Source organism: Myodes glareolus, chromosome 10, assembly GCF_982192425.1.
Source record: "Myodes glareolus chromosome 10, mMyoGla1.1, whole genome shotgun sequence".
Lineage (NCBI taxonomy): Eukaryota > Metazoa > Chordata > Mammalia > Rodentia > Cricetidae > Myodes > Myodes glareolus.
Window position 1 is genome coordinate 51,817,147 of NC_142035.1, and position 16,782 is coordinate 51,833,928.

General features: G+C 41.5%; 1 protein-coding gene across 2 annotated transcripts in view; it reads left to right on the forward strand.

Annotated features, from left to right (window-relative positions):
* The first annotated feature begins 302 nt into the window (after positions 1-302).
* Positions 303-16,782, forward strand: part of Sppl2a (signal peptide peptidase like 2A) — a 36,053-nt gene continuing 19,573 nt past the window's right edge. For both annotated transcript variants that reach the window (XM_048459542.3, XM_048459543.3), the window contains exons 1-10: positions 303-460; positions 3,377-3,496; positions 3,670-3,852; positions 4,326-4,415; positions 4,642-4,775; positions 6,781-6,932; positions 10,408-10,504; positions 10,891-10,992; positions 13,400-13,481; positions 14,036-14,110. In XM_048459542.3, coding sequence (XP_048315499.1) covers positions 392-460; positions 3,377-3,496; positions 3,670-3,852; positions 4,326-4,415; positions 4,642-4,775; positions 6,781-6,932; positions 10,408-10,504; positions 10,891-10,992; positions 13,400-13,481; positions 14,036-14,110 — 1,104 coding nt within the window. In that variant the 5' untranslated portion in view covers positions 303-391. The remainder of the gene's footprint in view (positions 461-3,376; positions 3,497-3,669; positions 3,853-4,325; positions 4,416-4,641; positions 4,776-6,780; positions 6,933-10,407; positions 10,505-10,890; positions 10,993-13,399; positions 13,482-14,035; positions 14,111-16,782) is intronic.

Below are 16,782 nucleotides of genomic sequence, written 5' to 3' on the forward strand. Positions count from 1 at the left end.
CTAAGAATTTAGAAGCCAAGGGTGAGATGACATAAACTTTGCTCAAGAGGAAGAGTTTTGATTTGTGCTTCAAGCGTGGATAGGGGCCTTGTCGGCTTTACAGCTTTGCGAAGGTGGCTCCAAGGCTACGTGGCAGAGGCCTGAAGGGAAACTGAAACCCGAAGCCGCAGTCGCTCGGAATGGGCGGCGGCTACAGTTAGAGGGAACCGGACGGGAACAGGGGATTTACGCAGTTAAAAGGGCTGTTCCGAGGAGTAGCGCCCGGAGCCGACCGTCCACCCAGCGTCCCAGCCCTGCGCTCCGCGGGCGGGGCCGGAAGAGGAAGTCGGGGCTGCAACCCAGAGGTCCGGGTACCGCCAGCACCGCTGACGCCCAGCTGCCCGCCCGCGGGATGGGGCTGCTGCTGCACTCGCGGCACGCTCCCGCGGCCGCTCTGCTCTGGAGCTGCCTGCTGGGACTGGTGAGAGCCGCACTCCCCTCCCCTCTGCTCTTCCCTCCCCTTCCTCCCTTTCCCTTCTCCTCCCTCCTCCCCTGCCCCTCCCCCTCTCCTGCCCCCCCCCCACCCCTTCCGGCCCTCTTACTGTGCTCACCCGCGGGTTCCAGCATTCTCACCTGGCTGTGCCTAGAACACCGCGAAATACCCACCCCGGGTGTAACCCGCAGGGGTGAGGGCTTCTTTCACGTTGGTCCTGAAGCTCTCTCTATAGTTTTTCGGCGTTCAGGCACATTTTCTTTTTAATTAAAAATTTTAACTTCTGTTTTATTGTGTAACCCTTCTTACTACTGCTTTTTGCCCAGGAAAAAAAAGGGGAGGGGCAGGAATGGACAGGGTTCCAGGTGTTAGCGTTCTGGAGTGCTTTTTAGTTAACTGTGTTCACATATATTTCTATCTATAACTATATGAATATCTGCATGCTTTCATTTCATTCCCATACAGTTCTTTCGCTGTAAGGTGCATGTCATTTTATACTGTGGGGATTTGTTTTGTGCTTTCATTTTCTTATAGGCACACTTTACAATCCCTTTTAAAAGAAAGTCTGAAAGTTGCCCTTGGAGGTTTTTAGTTTGAAGTCTAATGGGGTAGAAGTCTGGATAAGAAAAAAGTATGTGCACACATACCCATAGTTGCAGAAATAATGTTTAAAAATTCAGCATCAAGTAATTTGAATTCTAATGGGTGACCCAGAAGCTAGCTTTCAGGAAATTAGATTTTGTTTCCATTTGCTTTCTTTTCTGGAGCTTCAGGTTGGGAATATTTATCAGTGTTGTTTGTGCACTTGTGTAAACAGTGTGTGCAGTCATTACCCCGAGGGACTGTAACGTCTCTAAAAGACTGTGTTTTATTACTCTGGGCTTTAAAGGGTCAGCGAGAAAGTCTAAGCTCAAAACTGTTATTAGAAAAAAAAAAGTAGCCTTTAGTGTTCTGGGAACTTTGCTGGACAGCATTAGAATCATACAGGAAAGAAACCATACAAAAAGTCTTTTGAGGGGAGAAATAACAACACAGAAGCATTACTTTGTGTCTTTGAGGTGTGTACTGAATAATGAGACAAGTGACATTTAGTTCTCAAAGAACAACTCAGAGAGTATGTAAATGCCCTGAACTTATAATTTATGTGTTAAACTTAGCACTCATTTCATTGAACCTCTTAAGATGATTAAGAAAAAAATGATGTTTACATACTTATATCATAGTTCCAGTAATCCATCCTCAAGATAAAATAATATTTAGCACAGTAATACATCAACTCTTGATAAACCACATTGTTAGGCAGTGGTGGCACATGCCGGTCCTAATGTTCTGTGTCAGAAGCAGGCTGATCTCTGTGAGTTTGAGGCCAGCCTGGTCTGCACAGTAAGCTCTAGGACTGCCAAGGCTACACAGAGGAACCCTGTCTTGAAAAAACAAAACAAAGAAAAAGAATCGACAAACCCACACTGTGATTGTTAGACAAGAACTGGGAAGATCTAATGGCATGGATACATAGAGTAATGGGTGACATATTTAGCAAACTGTAAGTACTGCTCTTGTGTGAAGTACTAGGCCTTTTTTAAACTAAAGTCTTGTGTAGCCTAGGCTTACTTTGAGCTACCTAAGAATGACCCTGAACTTCTGATTGTCCTAAGTGCAGGGATTATAGACGTAGACCACCGAGTTCAAACCCAAGGCTTCATATGATGGTCGGCAAGTGCTCTACAAACCGAGCTTCCCCTAGCCTTCTGAGGAATAGGATATTTCTTTGTTAATGGTTGAGGGTGGATGGGTGATATGTTTCTGTGGTTGCAACTTTAAGCATGTCCCTTTTCTGGACAAATTGCAAATTTTATAGTGGTTTTGCTCCTGATTCTCCTCACTAGTCTTAACTAAAAGCATCTAGTAATACCTGTGTGATAGAGTTTGAATGCCTTGTTACCTGGACATGACCTCTTTTGGATTAGTCCTTTAAACTCAGCTTCCCAGAGAGTCAAAATGAAGAAAAATTCTTTGCCAGAATGGACGATGCATTGCTTTTAGGCTAATTCCAGATAGAGTCATCATCTCATCTATTCACGAGCCTGCCTTTGTCTGCATTGTTCTCAGCATTCTGCTCTTCTGCTCTCTGTCCTGAATGGCCTCGTTACGCTCTTTTTACAGCATCGTAGGCTTTCTCTAGTTTGTTTTTTTGAGACAGGGTTTCTTTGTGTAGCCTTAGTTGTCCTGGAACTAACTCTGTAGATCGGGTTGTCTTTGAACTCACAGAGATCCACCTGCCTCTGCCTCCCAAGTGCTGGGATTAAAGGCATGCACCACCATCACCTGGCAGGCAGTTTTTCTCTTAAACTCTGTATTGGTGTATCTGGATAGGCAGCTGAAAGCTCTCGAACACTAGAGTGAAAATGGTTTTAAATTCAAGGTGATTTGTCTTATTCAGTCAATACTTAAAAGTACTCCTGCATCTCTTTAACGCTAGGGAAAGGTACTTGTCAAACACCGAGGGTGGGACAAGCTGAGAAGTTTTGAGTCCATTCTTCTGCATGAGTGTGAACTATGAAGTCATAACTCATAAAAGAGTGATGAGGAAAGTGCCAGGCTGAGAGGGCAGGCTGGCATTATTACGTCATAGCATCCCCCTGGGATGTGGCCCTTAAAAACATAGTTTTGGGGTCATAGTTAATCTTGTAAGAAAGTGAGCCGTCATCAAAGAATGAGCTCCCAACAAGTGTGTATGGTTTCATTATTCCTGAGCTGCTTAAGCAGGAGTAAATAAAGTCATCAGAAGTCTCACCCTCGTTAGGAAATGTGCTCAGATGTGTTATAAATAGTTTCATCGAAATCTGCTACTGCCGGCAAGCCTAACTTTGGTCACCATCGTGAAAGCTGTTGTTTGTATCTTAGACAGCTGCTCAGGAAGCCATCCTGCACGCGTCTGCAAATGGCACATCTTCACTTTCCAAGGACTATTGCATGCATTATAACCCCAAATGGACAAGGCTTCCAAGTTCCCTAGAAAATGCAGTAAGTAAATAACAGATGATAATTATTCATAATAAAATATTGAATATGAGTAATAACTGTATTTTAGCGTGTGACCCAGTGACATTGTACTAAACCGGCCTCGGTGTTTCATCGCTGAATGCTCTTGGGTGAAATGAGGTATCTGTCTTATTAAAAACATTTCTTCTTTTCAGACTTCTCTTAGCTTGATGAATCTGACTGGCACGCCACTGTGCCACCCTTCTGATATTCCCCCTGATGGCATAAAGAACAAAGCAGTGGTGGTACAGTGGGGATCCTGCCACGTCCTTGAAAAAGCCCAAATTGCCCAGAAGGGTGGTGCTGAAGCATTGCTGATTGCCAACAGCAGTGTTCTGGTAAGCGCTAAATGGAGGGACTTCTATTGTGCCTCCAACACCAAGTCTCCCAGGAACTGAGTTAACGCTGTGTGTGTTCCAGGGGCTGAATGATTAATCATCTTCTAAAAAATCATCATCATTTTTATTAATAAACATTCTAGATTTATTAATAAAAACATTCTAATTAGAAAATTTTGTAGTTTTGGCTGTATTTTCAGAGTTGAGATGACTTGAAGTCTTAGAGTTGAGAAACATATATATGTATGTTGTATGTTTATACAGTGTCTGTACTATATGATGTCGTGTATAGTATATATCTGTTTAAGTTCATGTTAAAAAGATTTTGTTTTTAGAACTTATATATTATTAAGGAGGAATAATGAAGCTTTGTTTTTATAATTCAGTATTGGTATTTAGTGTAAATATAGTTTGTATATTTTTATTCTGTAAATGTATTAGTAGTTAACCAATTTTCATATTTTTTCTTTTAGCTTCCTTCCTCAAGGAACAGTTCTGAATTTCAAAATATGACGATACTAATTGCAGTGATAAGCCAAAGAGACTTTAAAGATATGAAACAGGTACATTAGTAATTGCATATTAGATGTTTATAAATGGTACGATTGTTTACATTTAGTCACTGTACTTAATTTTGATTATTAGGCATTCTCCCCTTGCTAGCGAGAGCCTTGAAGGGCTGAATAAGCCTCTAGCTGTGCCGTCTTCTCAGCTGTCTGATGAAGTGTAGATGTTGCTGCTGTGCTGTGGTAGACTCATCCCTGTGTTAACTGTCACTTTGCCCTTCAGACTCTGGGAGATAACATTACCGTGCAAATGTATTCTCCATCCTGGCCTAGCTTTGACTATACTATGGTGGTTATTTTTGCAATTGCTGTGTTCACTGTGGCATTAGGAGGATACTGGAGTGGACTCATTGAATTGTAAGTTTAATTAAACTCTTTGTGACTTTCTGATAACTGGTTTTAAATAATGCTTCACGATAATCTTAATAGCAAGAATATTTACGTTTTTTATCTCAATATATGGAGCCATTAAGACCAGATTGTAGGATTGCCTTTTCTTTTTCTATCTCTGTTTTTTTTTAAACTAACAGTTAAGTGTTTCCCTATTTGTTTATAGGGAAACACTTAACTCACATCAAATATTCTGTGGAGGCTGCTAAGGGACTCAGTGGGTTAAGTGTTCACTGCACAAGTGTGAGGACCTGAGTTCAAAACCCTAGAACTCACAGAAAGCTGGACCCAGTTGTGTGTGTCTGTAAGGCAAGTGCTCCTGCAGCAAGATGGGAATCTGTGGAAGCTGGAAGGCCAGTTAGGGAAGACGACAAGGGTTGAGGACTGATCTCTGGATGTCTTCTGACATCCATACATGTATTGTGGCAGGCGTGCACTTGCACACGCACGCGTGCACACACACAGCAGCAAACACACACATAGAGTGCAGTCTCACAGCATGAGCTGGGAGTATAGCTCAGTGGTGGGGCTTTTGCCTAGTTGTTTGAACCACTGCACTCCCAAAGGAATACAATTGCTGGTAGTGTTTAATGTAGAAATCGAGTAGTTGGTTCCTTTTCAGTAAAGTGTTTTTATGAAAACTATGTATGGTGCCTATATATATTCATGCCTGTAGTAATCACATCACTTGAGAGGTGGAGGTCGTCTTTGGCTACATACTGAGTTCTACTCCAGCCTGGGCAACATATGCCCCTGCCCCAATGCACCCCCCCCCCCCAAATGAAGTGCTTTATGTCAGGTATGGTGGTGCACACCTGTAACCCCACTGCTCGGGAGTCTGAGTCAGGAGGATCATGAGTTTGAAAGTACCCTGGGTTACATGTTAAGTTTAGGGCAGCTTGTGCTACATAGCAAGACTGTTTCAGAAGGGGGAGTGCCTTAGGCTCTTCAATATATGGCTATGAATATTGAATATGTGGATCATTATGGCTTGTATGACTACTACTATAAATATTTTTATTTATTTCCAATGACAGATACCAAAGGCTGACACCTTTTCCCACTTAGGTACCATATTGTTAAAACCTCTGCTAATGCCCCTACATCCTGATCTGGAGTTCTAAGGAAGTGTTGGTGCAGAGGCCACATGTCCACTCATGACCATGACAGTCATCTGTAATCTCCTGATGGGAAAGCAGTGTGTTGGTTAACAGTTGCAAATGTGACAATGTTTAGACATAAAATTTTATTCAGCTTAAAGTCTGCAGGGAGCCCAGACTTAGTGATCAGGGCCGGAAGATGCACGGCAGGAAGCTGAACTGGGGCAGGGGCTGGGAACACAGGGTAGGCTCTGTGTCACCGGGAAGACCCAGTGATGTGACAGGTGAGACAGTAAGCTGTCTACTTACCAAAGCCACCTGCTGTTCTCTTTTACACCCATCTCTGCCTTTCATTAGAGAGGTGATTACTTGGGAGAACCCATGAGTAGTAATAAAGGCAGGACAGGACTGGAACTGATAATTTAACAGTTATTCTAAGTGCATTAATGAGTACAGGACAGACATATAGTAAGTGCTGAGTTTGCTTGTTTATACTTGAGAAAAACTTGTAGGTTGGAAATATTGTTTATAAGTTTATATCTTATGACACATTATGTCAACATAGATAGCTCTCCAAACTTAGTTGTATGAACATCCACAAACATTAATTTATTAATATAATAAATGTTGTATGTTCTAACAGGTTTTTTTATATTAAAAAAGCTTATTTCAAAGTTGTGTAATGACAGATTGTCTGGAGAGTAGGAATATAGACTGTTTTAGTTCCTAGATTAAATGTTTCTTTTTGGTACTTTTGTTTTTAAGTGCATTACTTTTATAATTAAACTTAAAATTGGTGTTAGAGAGGGATTTTTTAAAAAATAGCTGCACGTGGTAAGGACTTGCTGATGTTTCTGTGTGTGTTTATGCAGGGAGACCATGAAGGCAGGGACAGATGCGGAAGATAAAGAGACGCGGAGAAAGAAGGAAGAGTATTTAACTTTCAGCCCCCTCACAGTCGTCCTCTTTGTGGTCATCTGCTGTGTGATGATCGTCCTGCTCTATTTCTTCTACAAGTGGCTCGGTAAGACGCTGGGTCTTAGGGGCATCCACTAAAGGCTAGGCTCACCAAAAATAGAAGAAGCTGGGTTTTATGTATACTGTATTTTTTTTTCCCCGAGACTGGGTTTCTCTGTGTAACAGCCCTAGTTGTCCTGGAACTCATTCTGTAGACCAGGCTGACCTCAAACTCGCAGAGATCCGCCTTCCTCTGCCTTTGCCTCTGGGATTAAAGGCGTGTGCCACCACCGCCTGGCTGTGTGTGCTGTTTTAGACATATATCTCCCCCCATTTACATTGCTGGGTTCAACTTTCCCTTTAAAATATTCTTCTGAAAATTACATTAAATTAAAAAAATCATTGAAAAACAAGTAATTTGCTTAATGTGCAAAAAAAATGTCAGGTTTCAGTTACTGAGATATTTTAAAATTCAAATAAAAAATAACCACACACACACACACACACTCAAGAGGCTAAGGCAGGATGAGTGAGATAGGTGTGGGGCTAGCCTGGGATACATAGTAATTTATAGGCCAATCTAGGCCATAGAATCATGCATAAGATCTTGTCTCAAAATACCAAAAAACTGGGACTGGAGAGATGGTTCTGCTGTTAAGAGCATAAACTCCTGTGAAGGATCTAAGTTGGATTCCTAGCCCATGTCAGGGAGATCACAGCCAGCTTTCACTGTAACTCTAAGGGCTCCTTGGGCACTTGTACATACATGTACACACCCACACACAGGCACACATATACACATAATTAAAATAAACATCACTTTAAAAGACGACATCTAGCTACCTTAAAGAACATTTTTATTTCTAGTGAAAAATTTTCTTGAATTTATTACATTTACCCTGTTTACAAGTGAAATTTTTGATGTGAGAAGAAAATCATTCAACCTCCTAATTATCCCAGGACATCGTGCCAAATTAAGGTTGGCCAGTGTCTTGTGTAGTATTTCAAGATTTTGTTTACCCAAAGTGAGTCTTTATGGCTAGGATGGCTGCCATCTCCTAGTGTACGACAATAACTGACAGGGGTACTGAGTTGCTAAGGCTTCCCCCACCATTTTATGATTAAGATATACTTATGAGCCAGGCGATGGTGGCGCACACCTTCAATCCCAGCACTCGGGAGGCAGAGGCAGGCGGATCTCTGTGAGTTTGAGGCCAGCCTGGTCTACAAGAGCTAGTTCCAGGACAGGTTCTAAAGCTACAGAGAAACCGTGTCTTGAGAAAACAAAAACAAAAACAAAACAACAAAAAAAGAAGCAGGTGTTCATCCTGAGTATGCTTTTCAGTAAACTTCTTACATTTAAAACAGAGCTAACTGGAACTGTGTTATGATGATAAAACTCTTCCCGTGGATCATTTTCTAAGTAACAGTACACTGTAGACGAGGCACGAAAGGTCCCATAAGGCCTCAGGGAACATGCTTCCTACCAGACTCTTAAAACCTGGGTTGGACAGCTTGGCAGAAGATATACCAAAACCCAAAACCCACTGACAGTCCATGAAGGGTCTGCCTTCCTGCTCCTCATACACACGTGACCACAAAGGACACGCACAGTTCACATGTTTTATATATGTTTGCTTATCTCACCCTTACAACAACCCAGTGTACTTTGCATGAATTCAGTGTGTTAGATATGAGCATCAGAGGACTCAGGGTAGCTTATCGCGCTTCACTCAGAACCAGGACTCCCCAAGTTTACTGTGCTGAGACCAGTCTCTGCTTCTCACCCCCACCACTGAGCTTCAGTCTCCTGAAATCAAATAGACCTTGAAAACTGAGGTACAGCTTTTATTTCTATCACAATATTTTCTAGAAAATTTGGAAAAGGAATATTGTAAGGTATAATAATCCTACCTCCTTTGTAACAACACAGAGGTGAAATATCTTTAGATAATTTTCAGATAAATCTGGGTAGTAGAGAATGCTTGTCAAATTTTACTACCTAGGTGTTCTATTGCAACAAAGTTTCTTTGAATAGATTTGGGTGTTTTGGGGTGTGTGTGTGTTTCCCTTGAGGCATCTTGCTGTGTAGCTCTGGCTAGACCAGTACTTTCTACACAGCTCAGGCCAGTCTTCAACTGGTGGTTACTGTGCCTGGCTGGATTTGGTTTTAACACAGGTCCAGTTGTTATAGATAAATTCTTCATTGGAAAACATGGATAACATGACTGATACCCAAGGCAGATATTTGTTCTCATTCCTAAATCGCATTCCTAAATATTATATTAATAGTTTATTAATTCAGAGCCAGGCCCAGTAGCACACGCCTTTAATCCCAGCACTAGGGGAGGCACAGGCAGGCAGATCTCTACAAATTCAAGCCTATATATTTGTGTATAGCAAGCTTCAGGCCAGACAAGGTTCCCAAAAAGAATTTTTTCATAATCCAGTTTGGGATATAACTGTAGAGTTATATGCGCAAAGACCTGGGTTCAGTCCCAGGTGTCATTAGGCTGGGTATGCTGGTGTACACCTGTAACCTCAACACTTAGGAGGTAGAGACAAGAGGCTCAGAAGTTCAAGGTTTTCTTTTCTTTTCTTTTTTTTTTTGGCGGGGGATGGGGAGAGAGCTTCAAGATGGGTTTCACTGTAGCCTTGGAATCCGTCCTGGAACTAGCTCTTGTAGACCAGGCTGACCTTGAACTCACAGAGATCCACCTGCCTCTGCCTTCCTAATCCTGCTGGGATTAAAAACGTGAGCCTCCACCACCACGCTGACTCAGAAATTCAAGGTTTTCAAGGTCATTCTCTGCTAAATAGCAAATTCGTGGCCAGTTTGAACTACTTGAGACATGTCTCAAAACAAAAAGGTCTGTAGGAATAGCTTGGTTGGTAAAATGCTTACTGTGCAAGTAAGACCAGAGTTTGATCCTCAGATCCATGCAGAAACCCTCCAGGGGCATAGACGTGGAATTCAAGCACCGGGTAGGTAGAAGCAGGTTGATCCCTGGAGCCTGCTGGCCGATCAGAGTAGTCTGCTTGGCAAACTTCCAGGCCAGTGACTCAGCCTGTTTCAAAAATAAAACAAACAGAAGAAAAACAAGACATCAGAGGAATAGAATGGTGGTTGTTTTCTGACCTCTACCCAAACATATCCAAACATATCCAAATGTATGTTTGCACCTACACACATACAAACACAAGTACATATATATGCACAAAAGTTCATCATCCTTCTGTTTTTACATTTAAATTAAATTTTTATAAATATCTGTAATTTGCTTCACAGAAACCTGTAACAAACATGTCACTTTGAATTATTGAAAAATAGAAAATGTAGAACCATATTTAGCCACTTACTACTTCCCTAACAGTGTATAATGCAACTAAGATCACATGTTAACGTGGCCCCCTTTAAAACTTTAAAACGCTATAGATATTTTCAGTTTAGCAACCACTATAGATAACATTATAGAACAATATTAAAAATATGGTATAGTAAAGGGCACTAAATGATTAATAACTGTCTCTTTCTTTTCTAGTTTATGTTATGATAGCAATTTTCTGCATCGCATCAGCAATGAGTCTGTACAACTGTCTTGCTGCATTGATTCATAGGATGCCATGTGGACAGTGCACGTGCGTATCTCTTGGAGATTGCTTTAATTAGTGTTTGAACTTATACAGGGAAAGTGAGGTGCTGACTTAAGTCTGTATATTCAGTATACATTAAATTTATGGCAATTTAAAGTCAATAATGTGTTTAGGATTTTTAAATTGAGTTTCCGAGACACAGTGAAGTGGCCGTATATGGCTAGTGCCATCATTACTGGAAAACACAGAGAACATTTCCATTACCATAAAGGGTTTTTGTTAAACTTGTTATTATGCCTCATTAGTTTTACGTAAAATGATGACATCTAGAGTAATATTTCAATCATTTCTTGTTAGTCTGTCATGTTTTGTATCAAGTGATCATTGTGTTTTATCTACAGCACAAATAAACTATTTTTACCTATTTTTAGGATTTCCTGTTGTGGCAAAAGCATTAAAGTAAGCCTGGTTTTTCTCTCTGGACTGTGCATTTCAGTCGCTGTTGTGTGGGCTGTGTTTAGAAACGAGGACAGGTACGATGATTCTACTTTATTGTGGATTTAAGGATTCCTGACTCTTATTCATTATGATTATTGTGGAATTTTTGTTTGTTTTTATTCCAGAACATATTTTAAAACAAAGTAGTTTTGTTTTGTTAGTTTTGCTTTGTAGCCCTGACTGTCCTGGAGCTCACTGTAGACCAGGCTGGTTTCGAACTCAGTGATCTGTCTGCCTCTGCCTCTGTCTCCCAAGTGTTGGGATTAAAGGCATATGCCAATGCCACCTGCCTGGTTTCCGCAGCCGTTAAGTCACAAAGAATCACACAGAGCTCTCCATTAGTTATAAACTGATTGGCCCATTAGCTCAGGCTTCTTATTAACTCTTATAACTTATGTTAGCCCATTGTTTTTGTGATTGTTAGCCACATGGCTCAGTACCTTATTCGGCGAGGCAGTCACATCTTGCTTCCTCTGTGTCTGGGTCACAGCTGCAGAGTCAAACTTCCCTCTTCTCAGAATTCTCATTGCCCTGCCTCTACTTTCTGCCTGGCTACTGATCAATCAGCATTTTATTAAAAATAATATGAGTGACAGGATAAAAGACCATTGTCCTACATTATGCTTGTGTTTACAGTGACCGGTTTCCTCTGTCTCCTGTATGCAGATGTTACAGGTGTAGGCCACCAAATCTAGCAATTGAATAGATCTTAGTCTAATGATTTACACTCTTACAGGGAGGGAAATTGGGTTAAACGCTTAGACTTAAAATATGCTTAATTATGGTATGTTACTGCAGAATGCCATATAACATTAACAAATGATCTCTGAATTGGTAGTGCAGTGATTTCCAGCCTGTATTTTAAGTGAAAAGGCTGTCATATTTTAAGTTCTGTCACTGTGATAAAATACCCTGCTGAAAAGCAGCTTAGGGGTAAAGGTATTTTAGCTCACAAATAGTGAGTGATCGTCCATTACTGTTGAGAAGTCAGGGTGGCAGGAACGTGGAGCAGCTGATCACATCACATCCGCAGCCAAGAGCAGAGAGAAATGAGTGAATGGATTTGCTTGTTTCAACCCTGTCTCTACATCTAAACACTCCGGAACCAAACCCAGGGAATGGTGCCGCTCACATTCAGATATTTCCAATTCAGCCCAGTAAAGAAAATATCTCACAGACATGCCCACAGGCCAACACACCTGACTTAGTTAGGGTTTCTATTGCTGTGAAGAGACACCATGAACACAGCAACTCTTATAAAGGAAAAATATTTAATCATGGTGACTTGCTTACAGTTCAGAGGTTTAGTCCATTGTCATGGTGGGAACCAAGGCAGCATGTAGGCAGAACGTGGCTCTGGAGCTGAGAGTGTTTACATCTTGGTCTAAGACGACAGGAAGTGAACTGAGACCCTGGGCATTATCTTGAGCATATGTGAGACCTCAAAGCCCGCCTCCACAGTGACATACTTCCTATAACAGGACCACACCTGCTCCAAGGCCACACCTCCTAGTAGTGCCTCTCCCTTTGGGGGTCATTTTCTTTCAAAACACCACAACAACCCAGACATTTCCTCTGTGAGATTCTCTTCCCAAATGATTCTGATGTCAAATTGTTAAAAACTAACCATGATTAAAAAAAAAAATGTAAAAGAATATATAGAATATTTTGCCTTTCATAGTAGAAAGAAGAGGCTATGTAAAGTATCTGTCCATTTACTGAGAGCAACAGTTATGAGTGTCTCTATACAAAAAATCATTACATGCATTTAGTGTGTGTATGTGTGTGTGTGTGTGTGCACGCACATGCATATCTCTCACCTGTGTGTACCTGCCACAGCATAAATGTGTCAATCAGAGGACAACTTGGGTCAGTTCCTTCTACCCTGTGGGTCTCAGGAATCTCAGGTCATCAGGCTTGATAACAGGTACCCTTACCTGCCCAGCCATCTTGCCAACCCAGTGTCAATCCATGGCAGGAAAGAAAACCTGAGGAAATTATATAACATATGTTCAATGGCTTATTAATAAAACTATTGATGACCTGGAAATCTTTTTATAATTATCAAAGTTATTGATTTTATCACTGGTTGCTTGTTATGCATATTAATTTCTAACAAGTAAGTTGTGCGGCTTTACTTTGTGCTCAGCTGGTCTGGATATAAACATGGGGATTTTGTTGGCAGCTGTCTTTGTAGGAGGCACGCAAAGCAGCAGCGATTAAGGTGAACATGTCCTCGTATCTGATGCACATTCTTCTGAAGTAGCCTTTGAGTCATTATTCTGCCAGGACAGTAACTTGCTGAACAGGAAGGCTATGCGGAGATAGTTCATAGCCATTGAATGGCATAACCATAATGATCTATTTATTTAACTTTCATCTAAAAGTAATGGAATGGAACAACAGGTGAATCCCTCTTTCTGTCTCTCTCTTTTATTATAGATGGGCTTGGATTTTACAGGATATCTTAGGAATTGCTTTCTGTCTCAACTTAATTAAAACAATGAAGTTACCCAATTTCAAGGTAAAATATTTACTTTTATAGATGTAATAATAATGTTTTTAAAAACAATATGATTGAAGTGTAATTTGCATATAGCAGAGCATGCTCATTTTAATTGCATTGTTGAAATGTTTCACGGGTCTCTACAGCTTTTGTAACTTCCATCCCAATGAGCTGCAGACCATTCCCCGTCTTCAGAGAGTCCATCCTGCCTCTTTGTGCTCACTTCCTCTTTGTGCTCACTTCCTCTTTGTGCTCACTTCCAACCCCAAGACAAGAACGGCTACTAAGTTGCTAGATGTTTTTCACCACTCATCCTCTTTTAATAAAACTTCATAAGACTAAATATCGGGGAAGAACTTTCTTTAATTCAATGACATTTTTAAGCAAATGGGTTATAGGAAGTAAGGATTTTTAAATGATGTATTATTAAATATGCCTAGCAATAACCATAAAATGCCTTTTAAAATAGTGTTCAAATATAGATTCTCATGTTTACTTGTTTCTGCAAAGTAATTCGATGTGATAGTTTAGATGTGGGAAGTTTGATCTTTTAAATCCCTTTTCCCCGACAGTCCTGTGTGATACTGCTAGGCCTTCTCCTGATCTACGATGTGTTCTTTGTCTTCATAACACCGTTCATCACAAAGGTAGGACTGCATGTGCATTTTCAGTTCATGAGGAAACATCACAAAAGATGAAATTCTTTAAAATCCATTTGTTTGCCTTGAGACAAGGTCTCTTCAGTATAGCCCTGGCCAGTAGAGAACTCTCTCTGTATAGCAGGCTGGCCTTGAACACCCAGAGATCTGTCTGCCTCTATATTAAAGGCATTTGTCACTACAGCCCACACTGCCACACACAGCTCCTTGCGTTTTTTTAAGAGTCATTTTATGTGTCTATGTGCCTGCATGCGTGTGCACCCCGTGCTTGCCTGGTGCTCATGGAGACCAACAGAGTGCATCCTTTCCCCTAGAACTGTAATTCCAGATTTCCGCAAGTCACCCGTTGTGGGTGTAGGAACCCAGGTCCTCTGCAAGAGCAGTGGGTGCTCCCAACCTTGAGTCATCTCGCCAGCCTCGAGAAGACAGCTGTAACTCTCTTCAGAGGTTGTTGGTGTTGCAGACAGTGTACCTCATAGAGAATTTTGATTTCCTGAAGGGAATTGCCTTTGAAATTGGTCTTTCAGTGGAGGGTATTTCAAGTTTTCAATTGCTTGTTACAGAGAGTAAAGAACTGATTACTATAAAATGAGAATATCTAATTTTTCTTTCCTTTTAAAAGTAAAATTTTCTTATAATGTCTACTGTGGACAGTTTAGAGAGGAAGGGAGGGAGGGAGGGAAACGTCTCATTGCTGCCTTCATTTCTGAGAACTAAAGGGACAGCACCCTACTCTGCAGTCCGGGAGCGAACCGTCTAGCCTGGCAACCCATCCTGTGCCTTGTAGATGCCCCTTGTGCTTCCGGGTCCTACCAGCTGAGTGAGAAGCCATGCAGGCTTTCCACATTAGAGTCTTTTGGCTTCAGTGACAGATCTTTTTTGTTTGTTTTTTGTTGTTTTGTTTTGACTTTTTGAGATAGGGTTTCTCTGAGTAGTCCTGGCTGTCCCAGAACTTGCTCTGTAGAGTAGACTGGCCTTGAAATCAGAGATCTGCCTGCCTGAAATCAGAGATCCTCAGTGCTGGGGTTAAAGACCTATGAACTGCTCTCTGGCCCAACTTGACCTTTCTGTACCGGAAAGGTCGCCTGTCTCCAGACTGCTCATTGAGGCCAGGCTGAGGCTGACCTCAGTAGAAATTCAACCCAGGGCCCCCATTCTCACTTTGCATTCCTGTCCATTTTGTCTGTCCCCTGGTTCTATTACTGGAAGCTCCTAGGTCATCATTCCCCCTTTCACTTACCATCAACTCCTTAAAGAGAGGAAAGCTGTTGAGAGAGTTGTCAGTTTTCCTACCTTGACCTTCTTCATATCATGAACATATTAGTAATTAGTTCTCCTGCTTCTCCACCGTTTTATTTTGTACCTTGCCATGTAACTTCCCACTGGCTTTGTTATGGTTAGTGCTATACTCAGGATAGAACCCAGGACCTGTGTGCTTCAGGCAAGCGCTCCACCACTGAACTACGGCTCTAGCCCCTCCAATGGGTGTTTACCCTTTCTTTAGGCACTGTCAACTATGAAACCACTGCAAAAAATATTCACTTCTGACATTTACTGCCAACATTTCATTTAGGAAATAAAAATTTAAAACTATCCTCAAAGTATTCCTTCCCAGACTGTTTTGCAAACAGTTCCCCATGCTTTAAGGTGAGCTGTTTCAAGTGTTACTGAGCATCAGGGCCAGAGAGAGAGAGAGAGAGAGAGAGAGAGAGAGAGAGAGAGAGAACATTAACTTAGCAGTGTGAACTGTAACTAAAACCGGGCACTGTAAAAAGCATGTTTTGAAACCAGGTAAGACAGAACATGCTATAATTCTATATAATTCTAGTATTCAGGGAGCAGAAGCAGGATGATTGCCACTGTTGCAAGCCAGCCTAGTTTACAAATCAAGTTCCAGGACAGCCAGAGCTACTACTTCATGAGCTCCTGAGGCAAAGGCAAAGCTGTTCAAGCTAGTATTAATTTATTTGGTACAAAACAGTCTTATATAGTACACCATCAGAGATCTTTCAATCAAAGTGAAACACTATTGATTCTAGCACACACCTTTGATCCCAGCACCCTGGAAACAGAGGCAAGTAGATTTCTATGAGTTCAAGGCAAGTCTGGTCTCCAGGGTGAGTTCCAGGACAGCCAAGGCTAAGTAGAAAAACCATGTTTCAAAAACAAACAAACAAACAAGTGGACCATCTTCACAGAGCATTTCTGTAAGTTCACAGTTAGTCTGTAGCATGTACTGGAAGTGCAGCTATAAACTGGGTTTATAGAACTGAGGTTATCTTAAACCTGGTATCCCTTCAATGTCAGATTAAAATTTAAAGGTCCAGGCTAAGGATAAAGGTCTTTTAGTCTTCCTTGTATGATTAGTGTTATGGTAAAAGTAAAACAGTGCCGTTCCCAAGTGGCAGGAATGGCAGGCTACGGGAGCCAGCAGGTCCCAGGCAGGGAACCACGGAGGTGAGAGACAGAGGCCTATCAGGCATGCCATGCAGAGAAAGTAGGTATTTATTTAGTGGGTTATGGAGGGGAAGGGGAGAAGGAAGATGAGCAAAGATAGAGGCAGAGAGAGAGAGAGAGAGAGAGAAACAGAGGCGAGAGGAAGGGGAAAGGGGAGAAGAGGGAAGAAGGAAAAGAAGCAGAAGCTGTTTCTTTGGGAGAGA